At 34.6% G+C, this 20,267-nt stretch overlaps 2 protein-coding genes across 3 annotated transcripts; one reads left to right on the top strand and one right to left on the bottom strand.

The window, feature by feature from the left end:
- Positions 1-249: 249 nt before the first annotated feature.
- On the bottom strand, positions 250-1,559 carry LOC120630713 (ankyrin repeat domain-containing protein 54-like). The gene has a single exon (XM_039900001.1). The coding sequence runs from the start codon at positions 1,393-1,395 to the stop codon at positions 595-597; it is 801 nt and encodes a 266-aa protein (XP_039755935.1). The 5' UTR covers positions 1,396-1,559; the 3' UTR covers positions 250-594.
- Positions 1,560-2,879: 1,320 nt separating this feature from the next.
- On the top strand, positions 2,880-19,722 carry LOC120630495 (armadillo repeat-containing protein 8-like). Of its 2 annotated transcripts, none has more exons than XM_039899742.1 (14): positions 2,880-2,987; positions 3,075-3,288; positions 4,630-4,836; positions 6,061-6,298; positions 7,224-7,358; positions 8,470-8,572; positions 11,387-11,602; positions 12,312-12,383; positions 12,924-13,059; positions 13,648-13,739; positions 14,399-14,578; positions 15,422-15,568; positions 17,110-17,279; positions 17,957-19,722. In XM_039899742.1, the coding sequence occupies exons 1-14, from the start codon at positions 2,964-2,966 to the stop codon at positions 17,994-17,996; spliced, it is 1,974 nt and encodes a 657-aa protein (XP_039755676.1). In that variant the 5' UTR covers positions 2,880-2,963; the 3' UTR covers positions 17,997-19,722. The 2 variants fall into 2 exon arrangements, with proteins under 2 accessions (XP_039755676.1, XP_039755675.1); XM_039899741.1 differs by having other exon boundaries at positions 6,055-6,298.
- The last annotated feature ends 545 nt before the right edge of the window (positions 19,723-20,267 follow it).

Genomic DNA, 20,267 nt, shown 5'->3' with positions numbered 1-20,267 from the left:
ATTGTTAGTCTTAAAGCTTTCCTCCATTAACTATAGTAATCTGAGAAGAACATTTTATTATGTTATAAATTAATATAAAAAAAAATATTATTTTATCATTCCATATTTCTATTTATTAAGTTTTAAAACTTTTGAATGAAAAAAAAAACATTGTTGTCAATAAATGATTGTAAATTAACTTTATTATTTAATTTCACTTGTGTTTATTAGATATTTACTTATCCCGATGATAGAGAATTATAATTAGCATAACTAGGAAATAACAAAATATATAATTAATATTGTATTTCTAAAATTTTAAGAAAAACCATTTATTACTTGAGAATATATAATCAAACAATAATTAATATTTTGCTGATAAATCAATTAAAAGACAATTGCACTTTTTACTTATTTTAATAATAAGCAGCAAATTTGTCTGATTTGATATAGAACTCATCAATTGAATCTTAACCTACAAAATAACAATATAGTAAAGTAATAATGACACAGATTTTGTTTATAATTGAATTACTTAATAACTATCGTGAGCTCTTCTCTTTAGGCAGTTATCATTATATTAACAGTCTTCAATTCCTATTATGTTATCTTTGTTTATCTCAGTTTTAAAGAGTCAAGACTGTCAAGAAGGTTTTGTACTTCTGAGTCAACTTGTTCCCTTGTACAAACATTCCCTAACCTCTCTCGCACTGACTCCAATTCTCCTGCATCTGCCTTTTGTATCTTCATATATTTCAACATCATCTCAACAACTAAACAGATTTCACTGATGAGCTGTTTAGTCTCTTCAAAGTGGCCTGCACCGCTTGGGCGCATCTGAATTAGCTTCAATTTACTTTGTGCAAGCTGGATAGGATTACGGCCATTCTTATCGTGTGAACTTACATCTGTTCCTGCATCAAGCAGTTCTATAACAACAGGGATGTGGTTTGTACAAGCAGCAAGGTGGAGCGGAGTATTCCCAAGGGTATCCTTAATATTAGGATTGGCGCCGTGTCTGATTAACATTTTAACAACATCAACATAGCCACGACAAGCTGCAAGGTGCAATGGGCTTCTTTTATGTTCATCTGAGCAATTTGGATCTGCCCCTGAGAGCAGAAGCTTTTCAACGAGCTCTGTGTTGTTAGTAGACGCAGCGAATCGAAGCTTTTTATTTCTGGAAGAACAAATTGTACCTCCATATCGATACTTCAATCTGCAGTGTCTCGCTTTTGTCGAGCATTTTATCTTGCCGATATGCTCGTGGGGCTCACCTAGAAAGTCTATAGGCATCGGTTGACCTGCTAGGTTGATCGGTATAGCTGGAGGATTAAATTCTAACACGCAGTAAGAATGGTCGAAAACTGGATTATCGCTACTTTCATTGCCAGTATCCACACCTGAATCTGCCATAATACTGGATATAAATTAAATCTAGTATACAGGACACATACCAAGTGTTATGTTAAACCGGAAAACAATACAATTGTTTGTCGAAAACGGGAAACAACAAGAGAAGAACAATACCAAACTTTCTACTCTAAATAAGTTGTCATGTGTCAAATTATGTAAATTGTCTTAGTACCACAGTATCAAACTCCGATTACGTCAAAATAAATATTGCTTCGACTCTGTGGTCTCAAAATGTTAAAACGCCATTTCACAACTACTATTTTACATTGATATTTAGAACAATGAATAGAGCATCAACTTTAGGCCGCCCACATATTTTTTTATAATTTTTTAATAGCACCTCACAGCCATCATTTTACACGGTTTTATTTTTATATTCCGCATTACTTTTGCACCACAAAAAGGTCATGTCTTTATATAAATCTTTAACGTTTAATAATATACCTTTTTCGTAAGCTTCATAAGCTTCCTCCTAACATTCCCCGTCCGTATGTAATTATATTCAATGTAACAAAATTAAGCTCTAAATATCCTATTATGATATATAAAAAAAAAAATCTTTGAGTTATGACACTAAGCAAAGATTCCATTACGAACTCCTTATTTTGGAATACTAAGATTTTTAAAAGTATAAATAAATACAGCACATATATAATGTTTATTTTTTGACAATCACCTTTGTGAACCTTAGAAGTATACGTGACATTGGCAAAATACAACGTGCTGATTAAGCACACCTAAACGCCAAAACAAGCAAAAGAAGAAGAACAATGTGTTTATATACTTTTTGGCACTAAATAATTTGGTACACGCACCTATTCGCATCAATTGCCGCACGGCGAATGAACGACCTGACACCTTAACTGCGAATACACAACACTAATTAGCGCACTATTTAGAACTTAGGGTAGTGTAGCTCCGTCGTTCTCCCTATTAAGGGTTTCTAACTGCCTAACTGTAATTACACTTCACTAATTTAGGGCCGTAACTTAGGTAATGTCACGTTGCTTAACTTTTCAGAGTTATGTGTGTTTTTAATTAAAAATAAATAAAATATCCCTTGTTTTGATAACGACAAAGGAAAACATCGTGAGAAAACCCGCATGCCTGAGAGTTCTCCATAACATTCTTAAAGGCGTGTGAAGTCTACCAAAACCAATCCGCACTTGCCTAGTGTGCTGGACTGCGGCCCAAACCCATCTGATTCTGAGAGGAGGCCTGTGCCGTAGTATAAGAGTCGGTAATGGGTTTTTATAATCAGTAGGTAACAGTATTGAAATTAGCCCTACTACAATAAGTCTCAAAGGTTAAGAGAGCCGTATAGTACACTTGTTTGGTAAAAGTTATCCTAGATAGATGTATACTTCCCAACAAATTCCAAAGTTCCTAGTTCAACTGATAGAATATAAAGTTATTAATTTTGACACTACAAAAAGACTTGTTATCTGTGATTGTCAACTGTCAAATCGACAGCGTATTCTCCAATCGGTTTCAGAATTCAGAAAAATAATTTCAGTTCCGACTTCAGTTATATTTTTAACAACTGTGCTGCGTAGATATCACAAAGGATGCAGCAGCTAACAGTGTTTATGGTAAGAGAAAATGATTTGCCCTCCTTTTGTTAATGTTTAGAACTCTTATTTTTACGGGCCCTATAACCTATAAAGTTTTGCCGAAAGGATATTGAGAGTTCGCGCTCCTACATCGACGAGCTGTACTCCACGGACCCCGATAAATTGATGGAGGCACTGGTGACACTGAAAAATTCCGTGATCGGTAGCAATCGGCAAAAGAGTTCCGTGATACAGCAAGGCATAGTTCCAAGATTGTTGCAGTTAATGACGGATGATAATCTGGATGCGAATATAAGGCTTGAAGCTACTATTACGATTGGTGAGTTTGCTGGTTCATTCAGTAACATTTTAAAATCTTTTCCTTATACACAACAAAGTGTTTGGTAAACAATACTGGTACTGTACGCCTTTGGCCTTTGCTATCAATGTCGTGCTATTCATAGCCATTAGGTATTGGCTAAGAAAATTATACTGTACTTGGAACAAATATTAACATAAAATGCAAAAACCTTTCGTTGTGTAGCACATATACTTCCATTGTAAGTAATAGGTCTGAGTGATACCGTTACAATGTTGGAAGATTAATAGAGATGTGTCAAATAGTTGTTTCACTGAATAACTGAATACTATACTTTTAACAAACCGGATATTTGGTTGAACTATTTGGTTTGCTATAACATTGTTTTGCAGGGTAAACAGGTTCTAAAATGTAGACGATGTGTTGCTGCTGGCTAGATGCTTATTGAATAAATATTAAATATTTATAATATTTAACCAATATTTTTAGAACCAAATTAATGGGGCAACAAAAAAAATAATTTGGCCAACTACAAATAGCGTAAGAGATGCTGACTATGCCAAATACTTACTTGTTTTCATCTAATTTTATAACTATGTTTCATGATTAATATATTAAAATTAACTATGCTATAGTCTTCATATTATAGACACATATGTATATACATATGTAAAGGTAGGTTTAACCCATATGTAATGTTAGACATAGGTTATATAGTTATTTAAATTTCTAGCTAGGATTCATTTTTAGAAAATGTAATTTTATTTGTGTTTTCCAGTAATAACCGATTTGGTGTAACAAAGTTGCCTATAAGGCTTCATTGATGCATCAACAAACTTTTCAACCACTAGGTGATAACTACTTTCTTAAGCTTAAGACTTATGCCATGAGGATTCTGTAATGAGTCCTTATCAGAAAAATTCCATAACCCCACATTAAAAAAAAAATCAAAATTTCTTTATTCATGTAGGCCTATCACAGGCACTTATGAAGCGTTCGTACATATATGTTTACATAATTGTAAGGGGATGATGATAACTTTGTTTGCGAACTTAAACCTAAAGCTACAAGGGTTCCAATCGCGCCCTGGTCTAAGAAGAGCCCACAACAAACTTAGCCGGGTAAAGCTTAGCAAGCTTAGCATTGTAATTTTAAACTATTTAAGAGCAACCCAGTTAGAGCAATTATTTACAGCTAAGCTCATTATTGATTATGTAATTCTTTATACTATGGTAGGATGTTCATTGAAGCTTATTTTTAATGTAAACTATCAGAGACATTCTTACAGAATAATCTTAAATGAAAATAGTTTGCTCACAAATTACAAGTACTTTTTTTTAATACTTTTTTTTAATTCTTTAGGATCTTTAGCAAAGGGCACTCCAGAAAATGTAGCTTCTCTAGTAGGACATGGTACAACATTGGTACTAGTGGAGTTACTCAAAGTTGTGCCAACAGGGTTACGTTTAGCCGAAGCATGCTTGTGTGCTCTGAGAAGTATTTTTCAACATCCACCCGCACCCATTGCTGCACTACCAGCTGATATGCGATTCTTGACAAGGCTGACACGTAAGTTGAGTTACTATCAATCTAGGTATCCACATCCTTGAATATTCTTAAATAAAAAGTTCTTATTGTTGTAAGAAAGTCATGTTTTATCTGTTTTAAATTTAATTCAAAGCTTGTAAGCCATTTATGCGGGAACAAGGAACAAATATTCAAAACATTCTCTTCTCATCTTGAATGCTATCTAATATAATGATCAATTAATTTACAAATAATTTATCTCTTATTTTTATAGATCATTTTTATTTAATCATAAAACCTCAGTCATTCATGTTTTGATATTATTAGCGAAGCATGCCTGAGTGTGTCTGAATTCCTCATGTCCTTTTAGAAAACATTTTAAAGAAGCCTGTGCTTAGAACTGCAATGTTGGTTGGCTATTTATGATGGTGACGATGATTGTCGTTACAGTATAAGCTTTACATGGTGAATCATTTTTATTTTTATAACATACTAGTGTACCCAGCCTGCTTCGCCGGGCTAGATTTTGCTTTATTTTATTCAAACAATAAACTTACTTCATTAAATTTTTAATTTAAGTCTCATAATATATTAAATCATTTATTGTTTTCTCTGTATTCATTCTCTTCTATTCTCTTCTCGAGCGGGTGAAGATCATTATCTACACCCATGTACACCCAGTACAGTACAATAGAATATCATCATTCAATTCAATTCTTGTTTATGGCTTTTGTCTGTGCCAACTGGGCACAAGGTACTTCGCCAGTGTCTTGTAGATGAAGAAGGCACGAAGGAGATTGATCGGTGAAACTAATGAAAAGTTAATTTTGAATTTGTACCAAGAAATAGTTGTTATTAGCTAGTTAGCTCTTTAACCTAAGGCAGCACAGACAACACATGCATATATATCTAACACGGATATTTTTTGTACATTATACTTTAATTTTATTACTTCCTATATATTTACATAAAAATCTACAATAAGGACTGAAAACAAACATTAAAAAACATTTAACACACTCAAAGGACGGGGGACTTTGGGAGAGAATATCATCATAGTAAATAAAAGCTGTATTTGACAGTTTGACAGTTCAAAAATAGGATTGCTCCGATCGTCACCAAACTTTACAGGATTACTCGCCAGGTCAATCCGGAGATTCCCTGAAAGTTTCATTGAAATTGGTCCAGCCGTTTCGGAGCCTATACGGAACATACCCACACACTTTCGCTTTTATATATATAGATATATGTTGTTTTCAGAAATAGCCAGAGAAGGTTCATCCACATCACGCGCTTGCGTTGTACGCATATTATCTATATGGTGTGGAGGTCCAATAGAACAAGAAGCATTATGTGTAGCTGGTGCATGTGCGGCGATCGCTGCACTGTTAGCTACCAGGGGGTTTACATCACCACCTTTAGCCAGGGCTCTACCGGCTTTGGATTTACTTGCTGCTATGTGCTTCGAAAATGCCAATGTGTCTCAAGTCGCAATCAACACTAGGTAAGTTGGATGTTCTATATGAAATAACTAGCTATTTCCCGCGTCTTCGCTCATGTTAAGTAAAATTTTTGATTTGGTAAATTTTAACTACAAAGGTTTAAAAAAGTCTTGTTGCTAATAGAAAAATATGAACGTAAATTACTTAAAAATCAGACTCTTTCAAATTTTCATCCCCTATTCGATGCCTTTGGAGTTGGAATTTTTTAAAATTTGTCAAACATGTATTTCTTAATTTTTAATCGTTTAATTTCAGCCCGAACCGTCAAGTGGTTAGATTTGTGCGTTGATAGATCAGTCAGTCAGTCACATTTGCCTTTTATATATATATAGATAAAATATTAAGATCACTTCTAACTATAATGTAACCACTCATAGTGTTATTTATTGTATCCAAATGAATGGAGCAATAAGAATGTGTTTTCTTTGTTTTTAGTTAGTTATTATGGATCTATCCTTTAATGCAAGGTTTGATGTGAAATAAAGTCATGCCTACATTTGCTTGAATCCATCATTTTAAATGGAATGTCAATATTATACAACTCTATTGGCTAGTTTTTCTGTGTCTCTTATGAATTTTGCTTAACCTGCAATGTTTAACAGTAAGACATAGAGATGAATTTGGTTTTTGTATTTTCTAGGAGAAAAGATGAGTAAAAAAATCTTTTGTATAATTAAAAATTGAGTTTAGTATATTAAGGTTCCCACTTGTACAATCAATTTGAAATGAAGTACTCCAAATAAATCAAAAACCTTGAATGGTTTCTGTAACTTTGACTTTACAAAATACCCAGTTCCTCAACATATAGATATAGTGTGTTTAGGCTCAATCATTTGATTTATGTAGATTATATACCTCTTACAGTTTACCAGAGAGCACTGTAAAAGTTTGTTTTCATCGTGTTTAAAATCTTTGTTTAATTTTTAGGCATGGTGAAAAAACAATACCGGAATTGCTAACAGTGCTTGTGTCGCGAGACAAACCGTTGCCTGTCGCGATGGGTGCCGCCAGATGTCTCACCTTCATCCACAGAGCTGGCGCTTTGGCCTCTGATGACAACAGGTACAGACTATTGTGTTGTAAAACTCAATACACTCATAAACATACACCAAGCAAAATCGCTTGATATATTGTAAAAAGTTGTAAAATCTTATAATCTTGTGAGAGACAACTTTTATTTGTTTATTTATATATTTATTTATTCTTTTGTATTTATGGTTTGATAAAATAAATATAAGTTTATTATTTTAATATATATATTAATATGTGTTCTTATTTGTGCAATTTTTGTTCATATATTCGTATGTTGTTATTTTAATTTAGGTTTATAATTTTTTTTTATCACCTACTTGTTCTTGCTTATGTTGTCCATATCCTAAGGTTGCCTGGCAGAGTTCTACTAAAATCTTCTATTCTTCCTTTATTTATCCTTCCTCTTCTAACTTTGTAAGGGTACAAATGAAGAGTATAAATAAAACCAGTAATAATAAATTTATTTCAGGGCCCCAAATCTGCTATTACATTGTCGGAAAGTAGTAATAAGAAAATTAAAAAAAATTTAATCAATTTTACTATAAATAAAATCTCTCTTGGTTGTCCTTATAGTAGGTAAGCCTGTATAGTTGGTGCATATTCAACTTGTTTATTTCTCTCTCAATTTAAATTTTACACAAACACAATCCACCCAGCTGGGCTAGCACAGACAGGTGACCAAAATTATATCCCCCGATTATATCTCCTGACAAGGGGATATAATTAACGTGTCCACGGTTAAGCACGGGAACATGGAATAGGATAAGTTTACCCCTGTTTATTATTACACATATATTATTTGGATATGGTTTCCACTTCTTAAGTATAGTTCAACGGGTACAGACCACGATAATTTTTTGAATCTGTCGATATTTCGACCCAGTTGCATGGATCGTGGTCACGCCGGGACTCCACTTGTGCGCCAGTGCTCGGAGAGTTGATACAGCTGTGGTTGAAGATACATTTTTATCCTTTCCCCAGGGATATAATTGTCTCCTGCCCATTCTAGCCGTGCTGGTGTTTAATGCGTTTATAGTAGTACCATTTTTAGCAAGAACTATAGTAGGAATTGTTGAAGTGTCTTTTTAGGCGCGGAAATAACTCCTGATCCTTTTTTCTGATAGACCTATTGTTGTTCTAGAGTGGTTTTCGGAGCACTGCCCTGCCTGGCCAGACTTTGTACAAAGGAAATGCCTGAAGACATAAGAGCAACAGCTGCAGAAACGCTAGCATACCTAGCAGAGGTTAGTAGCAATTGTTATGAAATACCCTCACCCCTAATGCGGCTTAAATTTAGGGGTTTCGAACCCCGATGGTAAGTGATGATGCAGTCTAAGCAGTGGCGTGCATTGCATATATGCAAATAAGCAGTGCATACCCTACCCTCGGGGTCTTAAAGAGCCTTCAGATAGGACCATTAAAGTTTTGTAATTAAAAAAACACTAAGTAAAAAATATATGAAAACGCCATCTAGTAATGAGCGGCCAAACTTCTAGGTCAATTGTCGCTAGACAGGCGACAGAGCAACCAGCGCGCCAGAGGTATATAGCGTACAAAATAAAATCTTCTACTTCGTATTTTAATTATTAACCGTAAACGCTAAACATTTACCTTTTAAAACACGTAAAAATACCTATATTATTATTTAAATCTCATGTTATCGATTGCAGGGTAAATCAATTACTATGAATCACTCGACATATGACACCCTCTACTGTTGCATAGAAATATCAAATAAAATAAGCACGCCCAAAGAAATAATCGTTCTGCTAGATGTGTGCGTGCCAGTTAGTAGTGTGTGTCGTGTAATGTTATAATCGTGCGCTTGTACTTACAAGATTAGCATCGGTCTTGTGTGAACAGTTTCATTCATAAATTCTTTAAGTATGGGTGTCTATAAGCACTGCTTACGGAAGTGGATAATCAATTACGTGTTTGATTTTTTTATGAATAAAATGATTTGCTTGGTTTGTTATTGTTGTTAACGGTCATTATTCTTTTTTTTAGAATTAAAAACATTATTCACAAATGTAAATACCTTTTAGTGTCTTTTAAGAAAATTAAGGAACTAATATTATCGAATTAGTCTTTCGTTTTGAAAATAATCTATGAAACCAAACGCTGTCTAAATTTTGAAAAATGAATAATTTAGGTTTTCCAGGAATCATTGGAAAGTGAGAGAGTTAATAATAAATATGGTTTCTATTTATTGTTTACATATCAAAATAAAATAGCGTGCTTACCCATACTTACAAAAAATTAAAGACTATTTTGACTAATTTCGATTGCAATATTATCATTAGCATATTCAATCGCCATCTTTGTTTACCTTCGAACAATGCTGTATGGCGTTGGTGATAAATAAACGATTCAAGTGCATAAATTCAGTAACTTATAAAAATTTGAGTAGTGATAGTTTAATGTGTTAAGGTTAATTTATAGTTTATTCATTCATTTTATAATGAAAGCATATTCGTGCGGTCTTTGTTTGGGTTCAGTGTGCCTGGAAAAAGTACTTAGAGAAAACTTTAATTTCTATGCCTATATCGTAAAATTAAAAATCATTCGCAAAGGAAGGAGTGTACCAATGTTACAAATATCCCAAAAAAAGGTGATAAAGTAACACGTATGTTTAATAATAAATATTACGAAAACTTTTCTTGGCTAAGCGGCTTTGTACATACCAATCGATTATTTTGCTTTCCTTTCGTTTTATTGTTCAATATACGTAAAGTGTGGAATGATAAAGGATATTGTGATCTTAAAAAATTTCTTAAAGACGCTAAAAACATGATATGTTGGAAAAATATTATCATCATCAGTGTGCTTAGAAAATGCTGCCGAATGGTGTGTCATAATTTTGTGACGTAAATCAGGGTATGTAATTTTATTCAATTAGCAGTAGATATACGATAGTATTAAATCAATCAAAAATATAACTTTCGTAAAGTAATTTGATTATAAACCGACATATCTAAAATCTAAATTTAAATTTTACTTTATGTTTGTGCTGAACACCTTGTGCATACCCTGGGTCCAAGTGCTATGCACCCCACTGAGTCTAAGATGGTAGCGGGCTAATCTATTATGGAGTAAGGTAGTCATTCCGCTAATCGGTTTCAACGCGACATTGCACCGGAACACTTAATCGCTTAGCGGCACGTCTTTGTCCCTCCGACCAGACTACCAGAAGTTATAGATTCCCAAATTGGCCCCGGCGGGAATTGAACCCGGGACCTCCTACTTAATTTCACAGCGATCACCGTAGCGCCGGGGAGGTCGTCAAAACCTAAACTTACTGTTGTGTTACATAAGAACAATTATATATGAATGTGAAATTTCGTATGTAAAGACGGACAAAGCAAATCAGCTTTAAGGAGAGGAACAAATTCGCAATGCATGGAATACAAACTTCAGTTCTGTGTCCGAAAACGTACGGTGGGTGTATATATATGCCTGCAATTAATATTAAAAGTAAAGTTTTGCTTTAAATAAATGTATTCTATACACTATATAACAAAAAACACTAAGTGAAACTGGCCGGTCAGGTACTTTTAAATAAAAACAGGATTCCAATATTGTTTATATCAAATTTAATATTTTATATAAATTAATTTAACCCACGGCTTTGGACTCGGAGGGTCGCTGCCCACTGCGTCATACAGTCGACTGGATAATATGGATTTTAACTGCCTCGTTGGTCTAGTTGTAAGTACGTTTAGCTACTAATCTCTATGTCCGAATCCCGGGTGTGGGCACAAATTGTAAGGTATTATATATTAAGATTATATTAAGATTATAGATAGATATATATTAAGATTTTTTAGTATCAACCCGGAGTTAGGAAATGGGCGGTGCTGAACGTGCTCTCCGAGGTATGTTTAACAGTCGGTACCGGTTATAATCACTAATTTGTAATAGTCGTTATAGCCCACCAACCAGCATTGGAGCAGAGTGGTGGGTTTATGCTCTAAAGCCGTCTCTCCTATGATGGGACGTTAATAAGTTGCGGATGATGATGATGATGATGATGAAAAGTGTATGCTGTACCTTTCCAGGTGGATACAGCCCTCCAAAGGCTAGCAGCGATATCCAATCACCTGATGAGTTCATTGGCAGAAATAGTGAACTGCCCGTCCCCAGCAGCGAAGCAGGGTGCTTTCAAGTGTTTCGCCTCCCTCGGGGCTAACGACGAAGATATCAGGAAGAGGATTATTGAGACCCACGGCCTCATGGTGCACGTGGTCAATGGCATGAACAACTCTGAACCATCTGTAAGATTCATAAATTAATTTAACCTTACATTTTACTCCATTTTAATTGACCGAGCTGACGATAGCTCAGACGTTTCCGGTGAAATAATAGGTGTTACAGAAATATGCATTTTTCTTTACAATCGAACCGCGAAGCACCGTAAGGATCTGAGGATTTGATATACCGCGTATGAAGCGCTTTGCATCTTCGTTTCTGATTAGCACCGCAAGGATCTGGAATTCCCTTCCAGCTTCCGCAATACCAACCATATGAGTACTTTCAAATCAAGAGTGAATAGGCATCTTCCAGGCAAGCCACCTCAACCTTAGGCTACATCATCATTTAACATCAGGCATTCAATAAAAAAGAAAAATAAAATGCTGTGTTATTTTAAATTTTAGTTTGTTTTATTCCACTATTATTTATTTATTTAAAACACAAAACAGATCATTACTTATATGCTATGTCGGCGGAGTTATTGTTTCCTATTGTTAATAAGGTTCGAAGTTTGGAATATGAAGATCAATCAATTTTCAGTACAAAGTTCCAGAACAATCTTCCAATCTTAGTCTCGAATAGTAGTGGGGGTCACTAGAATTCTCAGTTGATCGCTTAAATACCCACACGTTATGTTGTCACGCGCGATTATGAACTTTACGGTGCTAGTAATAAGGTTCTTAACAGTATTATGACGTGATACGTGATCAATAAGTGATTGTTTGTTTTTAGGTGAGGTTAGCAGCAGTTAGATGCTTGCATTCACTGTCAAGGTCAGTTCAGCAGTTACGGACAACATTTCAGGTATTTATAACTAACAATAACTCATATTTTATTTACTTGTAGGTATTCATATTTCTATTGTGTGTAAAAGTTTATTTATTCATTTTGATGGCCGAGTGGCGCAGTGGGCAGTGACCCTGCTTTCTGTGAAGGCTATGGGTTCGAATCCTACAACTGTATAAATGTTTGTGTGATGAACGTGAATGAATTAAGTGTCTGGGTGTTTTAATATAATATATAATAAGTATTAATATATGTTATAAAAATTCTTCATCAGTTATTTCAGTACTTATGACACAAGGTATGCTTGCTTTGGCTAAATGGTGTTGTTCGTATTTTCGTATTATACATATTTATTTATTTGTTCATTCGATCTTGCATTCATTGAATCATTCATTCATAACTATCGCATTTTTAGTAATTATTGTACCGCTACTATCACTGCAGTGATCGAATTAAATTTTCTGTATCTCGATGATTATCTTTAAGAATAGTATATCTTGTTGATCGATTAATGCGGTGTATAAGGTTAAGTTCACACTATTGTGTATTGTTCTATAGGACCATGCAGTTTGGAGGCCTCTCATGCAGCTGTTGAACGAGTCCCCCGGCACAGAACTGCTAACAGTCGGCTCATCAACGCTCTGCAATCTGCTGCTAGAGTTCTCTCCAGCCAAAGAACCCATGTTAGACCAAGGTTTGATTTGTATTGTTAGGAGCCACGTGCGGTTCCCTTATTATAACAGGTGGATAGCTACACCTGTAACTACTGTATCAACTACAAAGGTAACAAGTAGGACAAAGCAAAATGAACTTTATTTTATTCGTTCTTGATCTCATTTTAAAAGGTGGATAGTTAGACTTGCAACATTGTATCAACTCCATTGTTCCAATTTAGGATGACTTAGACACTCCAATACAAACTATGGACCAGGGGTACATGATTTGTGGGTACCATAAACAATGTAGCGTCAAAGTAAAATGAACCTTATGTCATTTGTTCTTGATCTCATTATAAAGGGTGTATAGCTAGAATAGCAAAGATTGTATCAACTACAGAGGTAATAAGTAGGTCAAAGTAAAATTAACCTTATGTTATTTGTTCTTGATCTCATTTTAAAAGGCGGATAGCTAGACTTGTAACTTCTGTATCAACTCCAAAGTTAATGTTATTATGACTTAGATACTCTAATACCAATTATACAAAATTTTTAGAGCAGGCATTGATTTTGTGCATGTAAGAAGTGCACGCCACTACTTGAAAAGTATTATTTTATGTTTACAGGCGCTGTAGAAATGCTATGTAATTTAACAAAGAGGCCTGAAGCGGCACTAAGATTAAATGGAATTTGGGCACTCATGAATATGGCTTTTCAGGTAAATTAAAACATTTTAAACCATCCTCTATTCCCTTTTTTTAAAGTTTATTTAACAATTGATGAATTTCATACTGGCAAATCGTGAAAGATAAATGAAAGTAACTAGCTCAGTTTTCATCTGAACCCAAAATAGAATGATTATTATTTATTTGTTGTCTTAATAGATTGAGAAATTTGCGAAATCCATGCACTAAAATATTGGAGACGTGGTGAGCATTGTCGTTTAAGTGAAACGGTCCGGGTTTGATCCCCGCCAAGGGAAATTTGGGAATTCATCAATTTCTTAATACTGTCCATTCGGTTTGGTGGGGCTTTGTCCTTGGCTAGTTACTAAACTACCGATCAAGATGCGATTTAGCGTTACGGTACGATGCCCTGTAGAAACTGATTAGGTTTTTGTTGTAATATAACTGCCATATCGCTAAACAAAAAAAACAATGATTTTTTTCATCTGGCAAGTGTCAGTTTACAAGTCCCCTAAACTTTACGATCGACCGAAACGGTCTGTAAATTTAGACTGCACCTAACGCCGTTTGACATGGCCATAGAGTAAAACGTTTTTCACCTAAATCACTAGGCATCTGATTAAGGCGATTCCTAGTTTTAGTGAAAATGGGTATAACTATTTCATTGTTATAAATTAACAAAACATTACAGGCAGAACAAAAGGTAAAGCAGCGTATCCTATGCTGTCTGGGCACCGAGCAGATGTTTCGCCTACTTGGAGATGGTGATACGCGCGTTATCATGAAGACACTGGGCTTGCTAAGGAACTTGCTCTCGACGAGGAATCACATCGACGCTATAATGGCTGAATATTCCTCACAAGTTATGCAGGTATGTACTAAATTATAGCTCATCCGGCTCGAAGGACCAAAAAAGTATGAATACTTACGTTTCGTTAAGAGCGATAGTTTTAGAAGTGTGCACTAATGCGTGTTGCCAGTGCTGACATGGCTCTGCAACATGGTCTCTCATTATGGGCTTAACGACGCGAAGGGTCCGCTATGTGGGGTTAAAAATAACTTAAACTTTAAATCGCATGATATAGAGGTAACATTTCAATGCTTATATTTGAATCGAGTCTGTGTTGAGTCGGGTATGGTGTGCTAAAGCCTTAAGCATGATTGAACAATTGATGACTATCACTATTAACATGATGAAACTAAAAAATAATAATTTAATAACGTTACTAGCTCGAGATAACAGCAATCTATTTGTATACTAGCTGACCCCAGCGCCAACTGTCGGGCTGATTTGTGAATCTAAACCATCCAGGGTGCCACCCAAACGCATACCGAAAAATTCATTCAAATCGGTCCAGCCGTCTAGGAGGAGTTCGGTGACATACACACGCTCAAAAGAAATATATATATAAAGATAAAAAGCTGATGCCCGCGTTCTTCGTCTGCGTTATTTACGGTTTTTTACAAAACCCCGTGAGAACAAACTTCCTTACTGTACAAATCCGGGTTGAATTAAAAATGGACTATCTTCATACAGTTAACCTGCAGTGAGATACAAACTTTACTTAATCTGGACGTCATAAATAAAGCGCAAGTACTGTAAACATAAAAACACGCGTGTCATAATCTAGGATTATGAAGCTTGTTTCGATGCAAAAAGGTCCTAGTGACGCGCAAGTGTGATGAAAAGTAAATAAACTCTATTTGTCCCCAGGCAGTGATAGTGGTGTTAGAAGGTTCATACCCCGCCGAAGTAAAGGAACAAGCGCTCTGTATTCTGGGCAACATTGGTGATGGCGAGAAAGCGAAGGATCTCATTATGGCGAACGAGGACGTGTTGAGGAAGCTTGTTGATTATTTGGTAAGTGTTTGAAGCGAACAAATTGACGAATTTTAGTGCATCAATAAAAATGGCGGCATTGTGACATCGACGTGAAAAAAAAACAAAAGGTATTAAATGAATAAGGCGAGCATTTAAATGTGGGTCTGTTTAGTACACGCCTTCTTCTTCTTGCTTTTTTTTGGCTGTTAGGTGTGCCAAATCGGCACGTTGTATTTCGCCAGTCACGTATACTTGTCAGATCCACAAAGGTGATTGTCAAAAAAGAAACATTATATAAATATAGCACTATACTTTTTATAAATCTTAGTATTAAATAAGGAGTTCGTAATGGAGTGGGGTCTTTTGTTAGTGTTATAATTCAAAGATTTTTTTAATTATAAATCATAATAGGATAAAGCTTAATTTTGTTAAATTGAATTATAAATATATTGGGCCGATTATGACGGCCGATTGGCACAGTGGGCAGCGATCCTGCTTTCTGAGTCCAAGGCCGTGGGTTCGATTCCCACAACTGGACAATATTTGTGTGATGAACATGAATGTATGGGTGTTAATCTATATATTATAAGTATTTATGTATATTATTCATAAAAAATATTTATCAGTCATCTTAGTACCCATAACACAAGCTACGCTTACTTTGGGACTAGATGGCTGATATTGTCGTAGTATATTTATTTATGTATTTATTTATTTACATACAAATTTTACAGAGTGACTAAAAACTAGCATAAGAGAACTTTGGACATTTAATGGACGGGGTTAGTACACGCCAATGCGTAGAGTTACTGAATTTTTAAACTTATGAACAAAATAGTCGCATGACTAATGCCCGTTTTCACTAACGTCGAATAAGGCAACGCAAGTAACGTCTAGTGTAAGGAGTTTTATATATTTTTTAATATTTCAAGTGTCAGTTTATGAGTTCCCTTAACTTTACGATCTGCCGATTCGGTGTCTTAATTAATACGGCGCCTAAATTAGTTTGTCATCACAAAAATAAATAACGAAATAAATATACAACGACAATACACACATCGCCATATGTTATAGGTACTAAAATGTATATTTTAGTTCCTATAACATATGAACACAACATTTTTATATATATATATATATATAAAATAAAATAATAAAAGATATATATAAAAGAAAGTTGTGTTAGTTACACCATTTATAACTCAAGAACGGCTGGACCAATTTTTATGATATTTAATTTTTTTGATTACTCTTAGACCTGAATAGGATAATAAATCATTAAAATATAACATTCATAAAAAATAAATAAATACTTATACTATACAGATAACACCCAGACACTGAAAAACATTAATGTTCATCACACAAAATTTATTCCAGTTGTGGGAATCGGACCCACAGCTTTGGACTTTGCAAGCAGGGTAGCTGCCCACTGCACCAATCGGCCGACAAAGAGTTCGTGAAACCTCTTTTTCTCTAGGAATCACCTAAATCACAAGGCATCCGATTAAGGCGATTCCTAGTGAAACCTTAGTGAAGACGGATATAAGAAGTGCATTTAAATGTGGGGTTGTACGCAGGCGCATCCGGAGAGCAAGTTGCAAGAGGCGGCGTTGTTTGTGGCGGGTAACTTGGTGTGGCGAGGCGAGGCAGGCGCGGCGGCGAGGCAGGCGCGCCTCGCGGACCTCGGCGTACTGCGCGCATTAAAGCTGTTGCGAGCGAGGCATGACGCGCACCATCTCCACGAGAAGTGAGTTCGATTGGAAAAGAGCAACTGCTGAGTTTCTTGCCGGCTTCTTATCGGTAGAATCTCTTATTATCGAAAGAACGCCATCTAGTGACAGTACGGTTTCCCAAAATTGTAACTAGGTGGCGCTTTAACTGCTGTATTAGATGTGTAGAAACACATCCAAAATACAGCGAGGTTACTATACATATGATGAATTCCTTAATGACAAGGTAGATTGGAAGCAACCCCCTCGCTCTCATCTCCCGCAAGATAGAAAAATGATTGTAAATGTTGATGTTGGAAAAGAGCAACCACTAAGTTTCTTGCCGGCTCTTCTCGGTAGAATCTGCCTTCCGAACCGGTGGTAGGGTCACTGCACTCAGCCAGACTTGACGTTTCAAAAGTGCCTGTATTATACCTACTTGAAATAAATGAATTTTGATTTCTTTTGCACATAATATATTTTTTTTTGAAACAAAAAAAAATATATTATGTGCAAAAGATAGTAAAAGAAAATGGTTTTCAATCAGAGTGCCTTATTTGATCGCGTGAAAGTTAAAAAGTCATGTATTTAAAGTAGGACTACTTTATGAGCACTTATGAAACGTCAAGTATACGTTTATACCTAATCTTAACATTTATTTTATCAAGCCTTATATTTTATTATATACTTACTATATTAGAAATTTCTTTTTCAGGGTGAAAACCGCGCTCGCTCAATTCAGCGACTTGACATAAGGTGATTTTTGTTTACTAAAAAAAACAAGAAAAAAATGAAAACTGTCAGCCTTCATACCACGCTTGTAATTTAGTCGGGAACTGTGAGTAATCGAGTCATAACAGTTATCTAATGAATAGTTCTACGTAATGATGCTAAGTATTCAAATGTATATAGCTAAGATTGCTGTTATCTCAAGTGAGGAATGTTATTAAAGTTATTTATTTTAGTTTTATCATGTTAATAGTGATAGTCATCACTGATCACTTGTTCACTCTAGCTAAGGCTCACAATATCAACTCAACATTGATTCGACTCAATTAAAGCATACAATTTTGAGCTTTATATCATGTGATTTAAAGTAAACTTTTGAAATGTTTGTTCTAGTAGTATACAATAAGTGTACGACACGTCACATGGGTAATCAAACATTACTCATGCTAGATTACCCACGCGTCATACATTGAGTAAAATAATATTATATAATACATAAAATGCAAATTTCGATAATTTAATTTGAGTCGCGTCAATGTTGAGTCGATATGGTATGCGCGGGCCTTTATTCTTGTTCTATTTTGTTGTTTTTCCTGAGTTCTCGTAATGTTTTTAACCAAGATAAAAGAGATCATTGAATCACTTTTATTTTAAGAAACTACTGTCAAGAATAAATGATGGAATAGACACAAACGTATTGTTGTTTGCAAAGTCATAAATAAAAATTAAGATATTAAAAAGCATGGTTAATAATATTGTTTGATCTATTGGAAGTAATACTATTTGAGACTATATAATTGTTTGTGATATCCAGAACTCTTTGATATAGTCCAAACTAGCACAAAGGGCTGTTGCGTCTAGATAACAATTTACCCAAGTAAAATTTTAAATTGTGTATGAAGTTTACATACATACTCCATTGTTTCTTACCTATCTGTACATATATCTTATACAGTGTAAACAATTTTTTTTCTACTTTTTAGTGTAATATATGTTTAAAAAACAAGTGTTTTAATAAAAAAACAATAAAATACAAAAGATCATTCTATGTATGTGTGTTTTCAGTCATTTTTAACATACTTTACCGAAAGTAACAAAAAAAATTGCTAGCATCTTATGGCTGGTAAGAATAAATGGACGAAAGCGGGTACTATTTTTGATGGTCGATTTCTTGTACTATAATTTGAAATTTTAAATTTTTCACTATTTATAGTGATCTCGGCGATAGGAAAATGTAGTCTGACTACATATAGCTTAATTTTTTAGGGCATTTTTTGGCTTAAATGACAATATATTGTAATGAGAATGAATATGCAAGTAGGGAAATGTTGGGTACAGGAATGTGAAGTGATACGAAAGTGATTGTAGCTTTTGATAGAAGGTGTGTGATATTTAATATATTTGAATATCTGGAATGGTAAAATAAGAAATTGTGGGGGATGGAAATATAAAGAATGGAGATGTACGATGTCTTAATTCAGACTTTGCCCTGGGTGAACAAGGATGAAACAATAATTATACTTCGTTAATTCTAACCTCTCTCTACTTTTAGTGTGTAGGAACATTTTAGTTAAAAATAAAGAAAAAGCCTCTATTCTTGCATACAATGTGTCTCTATTACTTATGTTATAAAGTAACCTATGTTACTCACCTGCCCATAAATTATCTCATAAAAAAAATCCCGTCGTTGTGTGTCTGAAGGACATTTTCACAAACAAACTTGTCATTTATAATTTTAGTAAGGGTAATGATATATTATCAAAATTAAGCTTAATTTGCTATACTCCGTGATACTTGTTAAGTAAAAAACAAATATTCATTGTTAAGTCAACATCTCCTGAGGATGCTCCGGTTTCGGAGCGAAACGTGCGTAGAGGGTACATTGCCGAAGATCTGTTTGGTGTGGAGTATAAGGATTGAAGAAATTATAAATTACACCACACAGATTCTCCTGGTTTTCGCGGAGTATAGCAAATTAAGCTTAATTATAAATAATATATCATGGATAATTGATAATATATCATGGATTTCCGCAAAGTAACGCCTGCTTCTATCCAATATCCAATAAGGGTAATGATATTTTTTCTCAATTTTAAAACATACTTCACTAAATGCTAAGAAAAAGATTCTTTACATTAAATAACACAGGTAAGACAGGCAGACTAAAAATCGATGCTTTGTTGCAAATAATTATATTACATATAATATTTAAAGTAAAAATACACATTTCTTAAAAAATTGTTGTTTAGATTCATTTTATGTTCTGATAATTTATAGATTGCTCTGAATGCACACCT

The sequence above is a fragment of the Pararge aegeria genome, chromosome 16 (genome assembly GCF_905163445.1).
Source record: "Pararge aegeria chromosome 16, ilParAegt1.1, whole genome shotgun sequence".
In the NCBI taxonomy this organism is placed as follows: domain Eukaryota; kingdom Metazoa; phylum Arthropoda; class Insecta; order Lepidoptera; family Nymphalidae; genus Pararge; species Pararge aegeria.
Note: the sequence above shows the minus strand (reverse complement) of the source record. Positions and strands in the feature narration are given on the sequence as shown.

What these genes read in the sequence shown, in the direction of transcription:
- LOC120630713 (XM_039900001.1), bottom strand. Translation starts at nt 1,395, where the DNA reads ATGGCAGATTCAGGTGTGGATACTGGCAATGAAAGTAGCGATAATCCA.
- LOC120630495 (XM_039899741.1), top strand. Translation starts at nt 2,964, where the DNA reads ATGCAGCAGCTAACAGTGTTTATG. An exon ending in TGAACAACTCTGAACCATCT is followed by an intron (nt 11,603 to 12,311) that starts GTAAGATTCATA and finishes GTTTGTTTTTAG; the next exon opens with GTGAGGTTAGCAGCAGTTAG. An exon ending in AGAACCCATGTTAGACCAAG is followed by an intron (nt 13,060 to 13,647) that starts GTTTGATTTGTA and finishes TTATGTTTACAG; the next exon opens with GCGCTGTAGAAATGCTATGT.